Source organism: Montipora foliosa, chromosome 9 (assembly GCF_036669935.1).
Source record: "Montipora foliosa isolate CH-2021 chromosome 9, ASM3666993v2, whole genome shotgun sequence".
Taxonomy (NCBI): Eukaryota; Metazoa; Cnidaria; class Anthozoa; order Scleractinia; family Acroporidae; genus Montipora; species Montipora foliosa.
In genome coordinates, this window is record NC_090877.1 from 5783608 (window position 1) to 5796107 (window position 12500).

The 12500-nt window shown below is 40.0% G+C and overlaps 1 protein-coding gene across 1 annotated transcript; it reads right to left on the reverse strand.

Moving 5' to 3' along the window:
• Positions 1 to 5491: 5491 nt before the first annotated feature.
• On the reverse strand, positions 5492 to 7810 carry LOC137971385 (trace amine-associated receptor 1-like). The gene is made up of 2 exons (XM_068818220.1): positions 7168 to 7810; positions 5492 to 5952 (listed from the first exon to the last, which is right to left on the reverse strand). Exons 1-2 carry the CDS (start codon positions 7808 to 7810, stop codon positions 5492 to 5494), a joined length of 1104 nt encoding a protein of 367 aa, XP_068674321.1.
• Between the last annotated feature and the right edge of the window lie 4690 nt (positions 7811 to 12500).

Genomic DNA, 12500 nt, shown 5'->3' on the forward strand with positions numbered 1-12500 from the left:
CTAAAACGCCATTTGCGTTACAATGATTTTCGACGCCATTGCTGGTTAACGAGAATAACAAACTCACGAGGCAGATTGTATATTTATATTTGATTAAGTTAGCACAACAGAAAAACGCTAACCTCATTTTGACACGAAAATGCTTTACTATTGCCATAAAAACTATCCAGTTAAGCTCGCATATTATAAAACATGATGAATTCATAAAGGCGACCTTTTCCAGCGAACAATTTTTGGAAACAAACAACATATTTGCTCTTAGAGGCGAAAACCTCTTCCTATTTCATTGCGTGCGTGAAGACAAGAAACTCAATCGTGTCAAATTACCATGTACTTCAGGTTCAAACCCTTTCCTGAAGAACCTTTTCCTTGAATAACAAGAAAATGCTTTACTATTGCCATAAAAAATATCCAGCACACATATCATAAAACATGATGAATTCATAAAGGCCACCTTTTCCAGCGAACAATTTTTTGAAACAAACAACATATTTGCTCTTAGAGGCGAAAACCTCTTCCTATTTCATTGCGTGCGTGAAGACAAGAAACTCAATCGTGTCAAATTACCATGTACTTCAGGTTCAAACCCTTTCCTGAAGAACCTTTTCCTTGAATAAAAAGAAAATGCTTTACTATTGCCATAAAAAATATCCAGCACACATATCATAAAACATGATGAATTCATAAAGGCCACCTTTTCCAGCGAACAATTTTTTGAAACAAACAACATATTTGCTATTAGAGGCAAAAACCCCTTCCTATTTCATTACATGCGTGAAGAGAAAAAACTAAATCGTGTCAAATATGCGCAACATTACAACAAACTAAAATTTCAGGATCAAACTGTTTCCATGAAGAACCTTTTCCTTGAATAATGAAGCACAAAATAGACGACAAGTTTTCTTTCATGTTCTTTCAAATAATTCTCGGCTGTCACATTTCCAAATTTTTTTTACCTGAAGACTGTGCAGAGTTGATCACAGATCCACGTGGTTAAGGTGTTCTATTCGTTATCTGTCTTTGTTGAACCCATAAGTTACCAGAGAATTTTCCATTTGGTTTCAGTGTTCAACATAACAGCACACTTGGCAAAATCTTAGAAATGCAGCTCACTTTGATTTCGGGTCGACGGGCGACAGATTGTTGTCGAAGTCCATTACTCGTCGCTTTTAAGATTCCACCGCCTGTCTTGTTCAGTATCCAAATGACTTGCCATTATTGAGCTTCATAAGGGTATATTTTGTTCAAAGATCCACTAAAACGCCTTTCGCGTTACATGAATTTCGACGCCATTGCCGGTTAAGTTTATCATTCTACTGTGTCCACCAGAGAAATCTACGCATTTCCACTATCCTCTCTATCCTAAGAAAATACGAGCAGAAGGCTCTATGCACAAAGATACCACTTAGCAGAGGAATGACAGGCAAGACTTTTACCGACACGAAAAAAAAAAGAAAACAAACAAATCCCACCCACTTTCCGACTGGGATTGCCATACTGACAACCCAGTAAAAAGCTGCTTTCCATGAATGCCGTGTTTAGAATAATGGCTTAGATAACCTCTTTAATCAGTCATTTGAATTGACTGCGGGACTCTGCTTTCCTTAGTTCTAATGGCAAACTGTTCCACAAAACTGCGCCACTTTAGTTTTCTGTAGAAGTTTGTGCGCGGTTGCGGAACATTTACCTTATTCAAAGAGCCTCTCAAACAATTACCAGAATCACGATGGACAAATTTGGAGCAGAGATACTCAGGTGCTAGTCCCTGTAAGGGCTTAAATACCATTGTTGCTCTTTCAATTTGCCTTTGAGAGACTAGGGATTTCCATCTCAAGAGTTCAAATAAATTGTTGACATCAGCGTCATAGTTAGAGTAGGTCAAGACACTGGCTGCTCTGTTTTGTAATTTTCGCAGTTTGTCCTCCAAAGTTACTCCACAGTTTCCCCAAACACTTGCAGTGTTGAAATGAAGTTGTACTAGGGCCTGATAAATAGAATGTAAGGTCCCATAGGGAACTTTCACTCACGTGATCAGTAACCTTGTTTTTCCTCCGAAACAAAAGAAAACGTTTGAGTGATAATAGAGCTCAATTCCCGGAGACGTCGCATGAAAACGCTCTATAGCCAGTTATTGAGAGGAATGCGTGACAAACTAAATGTCACGGTAGGGGATCACGCGTGTCGAATGATGCCCGAGTTGGTGCGGAGTGGATGAAGATGAAGGAAGCCATGAAGATCTGAACGAGCATGAAATGAGTGAGGAAGCTAGTGACTCTGATGAAGGCCAGCAAGAATTTGATGAAAGTAGTGACGAACTCAGTGCAGATGACAACAATTCCCAAGGCCAGCAAGATGAATTAAGGACATCGACGAATTTTCTCTTTGGTGCAACGTCGCGATATGGAAGGGCGGTGCTCGGGGAGGGGGGGGATTTCCATATAAAAAGGGGAGGGATGCTCATCGTCTCGCTTGGAGGTGTAAATTTCGGATTTTGGTCTCACTTAGGGTGTTTTGGGCAAAATGCAATCATATGTAGCCGTGAAGGTCTCCTTTAGGGTTGTGCGCGAAGAAGTGTATATTTACACTTTTATATTTCTTCTCGCAGGTGAAAGTATTAGATGATAATGTCTTTGCCATCATTAAAAGTCGCTGTATTTTTTATTTCTTTGTGTTATAATATGGTCCCTTTTAAGGGTCAAAAAAGGCCTAGGCCTTTCCCAGATTGGTCTCCTTTAGGGGTTTAACGTAAAATTTCCGATGAGCATCCCTCCCCTTTTTATATGGGAGTTTACCCCCAAACCCCCCCCCCCCCCCCCCCCCGAGGGGCGGTGAGCTGTTTTAAGTAAGTATCTGTTTATTACCATATTTAACCCTTGAGCAAGTTCCTGCTGCCATGTAAAACAAGGAACAAATTGTACCGGTTAGCTTCCTTAGTGCAATCGCATGTTTTAGACCAAGATTGAACATTCCATTCGAATCTCCAAACTGACCTGTCTTAGTTATCAAATAGAAATGTTCAATTTGAGATTTTCGATTGAAGTTTCCGAAGATATAGCTTTTTGCAATTGCAAAATTGCAATTCTAGAGAGGACTTGTGGGCAAATTCTCTTAAGTTAACTTGGCTCCATTACCAGCTGCTTTACGTAAAAATGAGCCCACAAAGCCCGGGCTCGAGAGAGCGGCAGAAATAAAGCCTATGATTTTAGCAGATACTAAAAGATATGAAGGCTTTAGGCAAGTCCATGACATCCACAAATACTTTGATTAAATAAAGTGTTAGTGTAGTTTGCTCTGTATGCCCCACTTGTCACCATTGTATCGGTTTTCTGACATTTTTGTATGCAGTTTTTGGTTTTGGCCGAATTTTTTTGCGGTTATGCTGTTTTGGATGATTTTCTCTTCGGTTTTGCGGTTTCTAATACACCCCAATGTCCTCCTCGTATAACTAGCATGAGTTCTTCAACGTACTAAGTTTGCATTGAAGAAAGAAATTTTCGAGTGGCAAGAAAAACTAAAAACGGAGACGCTCGCCTTAAAAGAGACGCTCGCCAGGAAACTGGCAGCGCAAATTAACTCTTATAATATTTACCTCAGTTATAAATCCAAAAAGATGCTGTTCTAAGAGCAACAGATAAGACCGACAATCAGTCCAGTTTTACATAAAAAAAGGAGAATATTCTCTCCGGCAGGAAAGTACTGAAATCAGTGAAGGTTGGCTAATCTACCAATTAGGATCCTGACCAAATGCAACTAAAAGTTCAACCACCAATTTTTTACCTTTTTTCCTCATTTGAAATTGAGAAACCGGCAAACGGAGAACACACTTTGCCTTAGCCTTCTCTTCGGCACTGCTACGCAAGTTTCAAGTAAATGGATTTTACCAAGGGGATCTCTTGGGTGATCAAACGCGGCGGAAAATGTTACAGCGTAATGAGGTTCCATCCACAGTCCAGTTGGATGTAAATACACAGAGTTCTTTTGTTCCAGTTGTTTGTGCCGATAAGGTATGTCGTAAGAGTTTAACTTCCGTATTTGAAATTGGTAAGTGCATTGACAATAGCACTATGACACTGTATGATGGTACTTAACAAATTCCGGTTTCCTTCCTGTTGAGTATGATTGCTTGGCGAACTAAGTCAAAAGTAGCCGTGTGGACTAACTATGGTTGAAAGGACCTCTGAAATCTCCTGCTGAAGTGCTTTTTCGCCTGAAGATGTGATTTACATCTGAATTGGGCTCTCACCACACATTGTGGAAGTCGGTTGGCAATCAAGAACTTCGAAAACCTAATTAACATTTCCCTCAGCGTTCCACTGACTTTATTTGGTAACCATATCATCAAAGCTAAAAATCTCAAGTTTTAGAGTCAAATGTTTTATATTATGGTTTCTGGACCTTTCTGTTCTGAACTCGAAAGAATGCAGAGAGTTTGGGATCATAATTGTGGTCATCCAGCGCACATTGTAAGCGTTCCCGAGATTGTCACGCTTGTTGTGAGCTGGCTGTGACCACCTATGTTTGGATGTAACTATATAACTGTTTCGTCTTTAGGCATACCGGTAGGAGGTACTGAGGAGAACGACCCTCCCAGATTTGAAACTGCTTGTTGGTCAGTTAATGTGAAGTGATTTCGCAGTCATGAGATAAAATCATAAACTAACCTTGGGCGCATGGGCGCAATCTAAAAACAAATTTCAAACAATTATCATGTGGCACCGAGATTAGCCTTCCCACCTTATGTTCTCTTGATAACACAAATTACCCTCGCCCGTTATGGAAGGAGCTCTGATAGCCAAGATTTACAACTTGAAAGTTTTCTTCTAAATGATGTAGAGGCGAACCTACAAACCGGATGATTCTCAACGCTTGGATTTCGCAACCAACTAGCTATAGCTTCTCTTTCTCTCTCCCTCTATCTCTCGTTACATACAACAGTTAAGAGGTACACGTGGTAGTTTTCAGCCAGGCAATTACGATGTGAATCAGAATAGTTCTCATGAATCATCATAAGTTCTACGAAACAAAGCGCATGCAGTAGAAATGTATGTTATAGTTCTAGATAGCGACTCAAGGACGGGTTAAATTTTTTTTAATGAACAACAACCTTACTAATTGTTAATTTTACCGCTGTAAACCAGTTTCACGCTGATGGGCAAGAAAGTCCCCACTTCGATTCCGCTATGCTATTGGCCTTGTTTAAAAATCATGAACGTGGCCCTCAAGCGCAATTATTGATTTAGCCTCGTTCCATTAATTAAAGGGTGGTGTGTTCTGCGTATAACTGTAAAAACTGACTAATAACACACATCTCCGCTGATTTTAACCAATTAGTTGCAGTGAGAAAACGAAGTTAGCATTTATGCGGGTATCGCTGTCTGAATGCAATAAATAACTGCTTTACATCTAAAACGTGGACACACATGCAATGAGAAAGTCGTTGAGGAGTAATTGATTTATATGGGGTCTTCAAACTAAATCAGCGTTTTATGTGCTACTGACGAGATATGAAAACTGCTTTCATAGCTCGCCTCAAGTTACCGTTCTTCCAAATCTGAACAATGGGATTGAAAGAAGATACAAGATAAGTCACAGTGTTGACCCAAGGAAATAGGATGTGAGACTTGACGACGCTGTCTTCCAGATTTAGGAGCAGAAAAATTGGTAGAATTGATACTAGGGTCGCAATGGTGTACATTGCCATGAGCCTGAAAGCCTTTTTTTCCCTTTGAAAGAGGAGAACTTGCTGTGAATTATGAGTTGCTGTCATGATCTGTCTATTGTGTTTACGAATGATAAGGAAGGTCAGAGCATGTGCTGCGATGGGAACCACTATCATTAGCACCATCGTGATGTTTTCTGTTGCTCTATAAACTTCGTCGGGCACTGCAGTCTCCACAGCTACAACGTACGTGAACCAAACGATCCACATTATGACCACGGTCTTCACCATGCCTGAAACAAAATTATGTCACTGAATCATGTTATGTCACGGTGAACTAACTCACTGCATGGCAAAAAATCGTAAAGAACACTTTTCATTTGAGGGCCACCAAACCAAAGCCAAATCATTTCAGGTAGAGTGGTAATCCAGTGATTTTATCCTCAACTCAAAGGAAAGGCGCGTATCAGGGACTTAATTAGCCTGCGTAGCTGGCGGTGGTTGTTGGCGTGGAGAATGGGGTTGGGCGCTGGTATTTCACAGCTCCCGTCCCCATTCTCCGCGCCGCATTTGCCTCTCGCGCCAACAATATCGCCATCTACGCAGGCTAAGATTGCGGGAAAGATTACGAAATCGCCGATCTATAACCATCATCATTATCGTCGTCATTAATATCAATATAATCAACGTTTTAGTCCCAGATTGATTGAAAAGGTAACCAAGGTTTTTTCGAGGGATAGGCGACATCAAGACTTAAAAGCAAGAGAACCTCAAAGGGCGTAAAAATGTGATGTTTTGAAAGTCCTAAAACATAACGACTGACCATATATCACGAAATGCACGGGCAAATCAGTCATGCAGTTTTTTTATTTATTATAGACTCAACAAAATAACTCTATCGCTGTGTTTCCGTAACAACGTTCCCATTGCACCCTATAACCTACTTATGCATTTGTTATCGACCAATTAATAGAAACGCGGTATTCTGTTGAGTATATGAATGATAAGAGCGGGATATAACTAACAGCCAGGGGCCCAATAGGAGTTCTCTCCATTATTCAAGTGTCAAACGCGTTTCTCAAGATCCTAGCTGTTCCCAAAAAGGATCTTCGATTCACTTCTATAATCTTGTTGACACCATGCCAAGAGCACCAACAACAACTGGAATAATGACCACCTTATTTAATCTCCATAACTACAATATTGATGATGATGATGATATTATTAATATTATCATTGTTGTTATTGACGTGAGTACAAGCATGTGAAATCAAATAATTTCGAGAGTTTTACAGTGAAAGTCCGAAAACTGTTAACACTAGAAATATTTATGAAATTTTATTGTGTTTCAAGTAAAAAGCCAATCACGCGCGAGAAAACTTAACTGCAACCAGTAACGGTAATTAGGTTGAGGTTTCATGTCGCTTCTGATTGGTTGCTGCACAATGGGAAATGTCAAGTCAAATCAAAGCGCTCGTGGTTTTCGGATTCGCACAGTAAGAGTTTACCTTGCAGTGTTATCTTTGAAGAATACACTATGGGCTTGTATACTGCATACAGCCTTTCAATGCTTGCTACTCCCAAATTTACAAAGGTAGAACCGACCATCATGAATGGAGCTGTTTTACTGGCTTGGCGAAGGGATGTCAATTTGCAAAGGTCTGTGACGTGATGCAAAGAAAAGCGCCAAGCTGCGTGTACAGGTTGAGCAACCAGGCCTGTTACGCAATCGGAAGCGGCCAGGCTACATAGCATCACGTTGACTGGGCGATGAAGTGCAGGAGTACGTATGATGGTTACTATGACAACCAGATTGGCCACGAAAGCAAAAACACCCGATATAATATTACAAATTGCAACAGCAATGTCACTTGTGTAGACAGATGGGTCGTCTATAACGTCAAGTGTTAAAGATGGCAGGCATAGTGAAGATTGCTCAGGATAAAATGTGCCATTTGTTGCATTGCCTACATTGCTTTTGTTTGTAATGTTGTGAAGGGTTGTCAGCTTTTCCATCGACGGATCCTTCTGTTTTCGCTTGCCAAGCGCAGTAGACGAGTTACTGACAAGAAAAGTAATGCAATAATAACTGCACTCCAGCTGAGTAGAACCACACACCACACTAGCTTCAATTTTTACAAGCTTTAACATGATTACTCCTTCAGTTATCTTAGAGCGGTTTTCAATTGAGTGTCGAAATTAACACTTAGCGAATTGCTTTGGTTTTGCATTACTTCACTCAGTGATTGGTTCAAAGTTCTCGCACCACTTTTTCAACCAATCAGAAGAGAAACCAAAACCTATCGTGACTCGCGAATGCACATTTTCCCGCGCTTTGTGTCGACAACGTGTAATTACTTCGAGTTTTGATTGATTTACTGGATTGTCTCCGTCGTTTTTGATTGGCCAAAGTAATTACTTTGGTTTTGGCTTTACGACACTCGATTGAAGCTCGCTCTAACTATTCTGGCTTGAAGACGGTACAGTCTCTGCTTACGAGCCAGAATGCCCATCAGGCCGGCGCTCATCGCCGGTTTCCGTAGCATGAAGCGACTAGAAGTATTACTACTCCTAGGATGGAATGCTAGTCCATCGCAGGGTTACCCCCAGTATTTCACCGGTACCCATTTATACACCTAGGTGGAGAGAGGCACCGTGAGAGTAAAGTGTCTTGCCCCAAGAACACAACACAATGTCCCCAGCCAGGATCCGAACCCGGACCACTCGAGCCGGAGTCGAGCACTCTAACCATGAGGCTACCGCGCTTTAAGGGCTATTTAGATAAAGTAACGGAAAAAATAACGTAGAAAATAAAAGCAACATGCAGCAACAAAAGAAGTGTCAAGCAACAAGTAGTAGATAAAATATGAGCGGGAGATCTGTATGGGCGTTTACAATGGCGAGCCGATAGTAGGCGAGCCATTGTAAACGTCCATACAGATCGGATGAATACATTAAATTGAATGCAAAGTATTGTTATTTTAATCAGTAGAGATCTGTATCAAAAGTTAATAAATACTAATTAGTTGAGCATGAATTATTAATGAATTTTACAAGCATCATTAAAACGCGTTGTAAAAGTCATTAATAATTCATGAGGGTGCAAAACAATCCCAGCACAGTATTCAGATCACATGTACACAACTGTAAACCCCAATACAAATCAACTGAATTATTAAAGTAGAATTAATTTTTGATACAAACTCCTGCTCAGCTATCGGCTCGCCATTGTAAACACCCATACAGATCTCCCGCTCATATTTTATCTACTACTTAGTAATCAGAATAATCCGCGCTCTAACAACTAAAGAAGAGCAACAGATTTGCCGAGTCAAAGACATCCCAATAAAAAAAACACACCTTAATGCATGACTAAGAGCTGAAGGCGCACGAAGATTCGTAATTTATGGATTAGGCTAAACATTTTCACAGTGTCACAGGTTGTCTTGACTTTGCTAAAAGGGACACGACCTCCCTATAAATATCACATAAAAATTTGGACAGACTCTCAGTTTAAGAGGAGTCAACGAGCTGGTGTATATCTAACCAGGTGTGGCATATTTGGGGAATTGGTAAGATCGAAAGATGGCGTGAAACAAGAGGAGAATCGGAGGAGAAGAAATTCTAATTAATTAATCCTGGCTTTAGTTAATGGAAGTGTAGAGTGGCGTTCAGTGCCCAGAGTAGTTGCACAGACCTTCAGTTGCCTAACATAGATAAATATCTTTCACCCATTTTAAGTGCATGAGAAGATTTCGAAGAGGTTTCGTCAAATTCTTATTCCCTGTCACCTGCAGCATATGGTCTCCCAGATCAACTATGCTAAGAATATTTATAATTCCGCATATGTTCCGTCATCGTTTCGTTCAACCGATTCAAATCATCACTTAAAAATCAGTTAACAGGGACACTAATTTTGTACCACCCAGTAAGGTTTAGAAAGATATATAACTTGTACCTTGTTTCAAGAAAAAATTGTGTCAAAGAATAAAATGCAAGCGACCCGTCCGTTGGTGGACCTTGGTGCAGAAAATTATTTTAGTCGTATCTTCATGCAACAGCCCAATCTAGTTCGTTTAGAATTTCCGCAAGGAACACACCATTACTTAAAGGACGATGAGTGTTTGATTTACAGTGGAGTACAAACAAGATGTAAGTGTTGTCTTTGGTGATGACCGAGAAGAGAAAACAAATGGCAATCTTTTTATTTATTTAAGTCGTTGTGAACGAAATGGTAATCAGCAGCCGTAAATATACATAATCCAGTGAAGAGTATTTCCAAGTACCGGAACTTAACGCGGTAGAACAGCTTGCATTAACATAAAGGCAAATTCTTTGTTGCATCAATATCAAACAGCAACTACGATACGAAATGCCATCTTGGGACTGGTCTCCGCTTCCAGTTATTCTTGACACGGTATACATTATCGAAACCAGTGGAACGTACCGTAAGTTTATCTGTATACAACTCTTTGGCTCTTGTATCGTCGTAGACGTTAATAACGATTGGCTGACCAAGCGATCGATTTCTTGGTCGGACAATTAATTGAACATAGAAAATAAACGCGGACAATAACCGTAAAATATGTTCATGACATATATTGAGCCTGAGTAGCAATCCTTCTTGTAGAAGGGAAGATTGCAATGGAGAGAGGAATTTTTGCGGAGCAAGAAAAGCTGAAAGTTTCTTTCACCTTCCCTGATTACCAGCTGGGAACGGAGACTTCTGAAGTAATACTCACTAAAAATTGGCCGTCGGACTTCTACCTTTATATCTATAGGAAATTGTACGATGTCTTACCTTCAACGACGGGGCTATACTAATAGGAAATTGAAAGTGGAGATATTGCATTCGCTTATTGTCTTACCTTATCAGTCTGAAAAGATGTTGACCTAAGAGCAGCTTACAACACTGCTAATCAATCCAGTTTGTATAAAAAGTAGAGCTTCTTTCCTACGATAGGAAAACACTGTAAGAAAACTGATGGAAACGTGATTAACAAACTCAAAATTCAGCCGCAATTTTTTCACTTTTTTCCTCGTTTGCAGGAATTGAATGGACAACACCGATCTTGTACCTTGGCCCATAAAATTAGAAGGAAAAAGGATGTTACTACGGGGCTCTTATAGGTGTTTTAAATTGAATCCGGCGGAAGATGCGGCATGGCAATACAATTCCTTCCGTCTTCTTTTGTTCGAGAAGATTTTTTATAGCAAGTATTTTTCTGCATTAAAAGCTGATAAATGCATTTACCAAAGAATAATGATGGTACTTAACAAACTTTGCCATGCAAGTATCAATTTGCCAAGAGCTGAGCTCTTTTGCGATATTCTGGGTTCTTGATCAATGCGGTTATTCAGTTTTGGGTGATTTCTAAAAGAACAAACACCTCAAAAAAAAGCGAGAGTCCATCGCAACATCTCCGAATTGTCTTGCTGAAGAGGTTTCTGATGTGATTTACATCTGAACTGTACTCTCGTCTCCCCATGTACTCTCGAAGTCGGTTTCCAATCATTGAAACGTTTAAGTGCGAACTTTTTATCTTAGCATTCGCGTTGTTTCCTAACCATGTGAGAACACCTTAAGTCAATTTCGGAGTCATTTGATTTTCATTCTAATTAGCTGCACCTGTCATAAAAGACCACAGAGCCCTCATCACACCCTGCTTGTGTCTCGGGTTGTGGTTTGCCTATGACCACCTGCCTGGATGTGAAAGAAACGTTTCGTCCTTTGACACAATTAGCCGTAATTACTCATGTCGGATATGAAACAAACGCTGAATACTACTAATTATACTAACTGACTTAGAAGTTGTGTTCCCAACTTAAAGAACACAACTTCCAAGGTATTAAGCACTGAAGTAGCATTCACCCTTTGTTTCAAATGAATTAGCCTATCGTATTTTAAAGGATTTCATTGTCCACACAATTTCGGAACGTTGACTGTTTTGCAGCTTTTGGCCTTTCACTTAAACTATACACTTGGAATCAAACTTTGGACCTCGGTTGGCCTGAATGCATATGGACCATCAGTTGGTTCACACAGATAGAGTGTTTCCACTCGTGAGTACACCAACATGGCCGCCGTTCTGTTGTTTAGGTTCACCGACATAGCCGCCGTGACCTTACATGAAAACAATTTACACAGCAACCGTAGAAGAGTCGATCTTCCTTCAATTTGCAGACTTCATAGTGTCCTTGATTCGTTCGTTTTGTGGTTTAATATCTAAAACTCGAAGCTGAAGAACAATTAACGGAGAAGAAGAAATAGTTTATTTTCGTTTTGTTTATTTGTTGAAAGGGTGTAATACACAATTCATCGTTCTAGTATCTCGTAGTTTATTAGGTTTCCTTGGCTGAATTTAATCTGAGACAGTCCCTGTGAAACCTGTTTTTATGAGCCCCTTCGTAACTCAGTGCTGTGTGTTAAATACCGTCGTAAAAACCCTTCTCCTAATCTTTTTTATCAATCGTTCCACAATGCATCGTTGATGCTCACCAATACTATGACAAAAACCGTGGGATAGTCAACAAATACGTTTGAAGTGATAAATATGGCCATGTGTTAGTATATGAGCGCCGACTAGACTTTTTTGTTGGGGGCTGAGCGAATCTTGAGGGAATGCAATATTCAAGATTCCAAATCTGATTTGAATTGATGTGCAGTCTCCCCATTTGATAGACCTAATAAGTAAACACAATTATTATGAGCTTCAGCAGGAACTATGGGTTCCTAACTTTAGTAAAAAACACAAACAAATTAAGATCCTAGCCGCTAAAACAATTAAATGTTCGATAGTTGTAATATCCACCAATGATGCTGACCTTTTCCTTGGTGTTA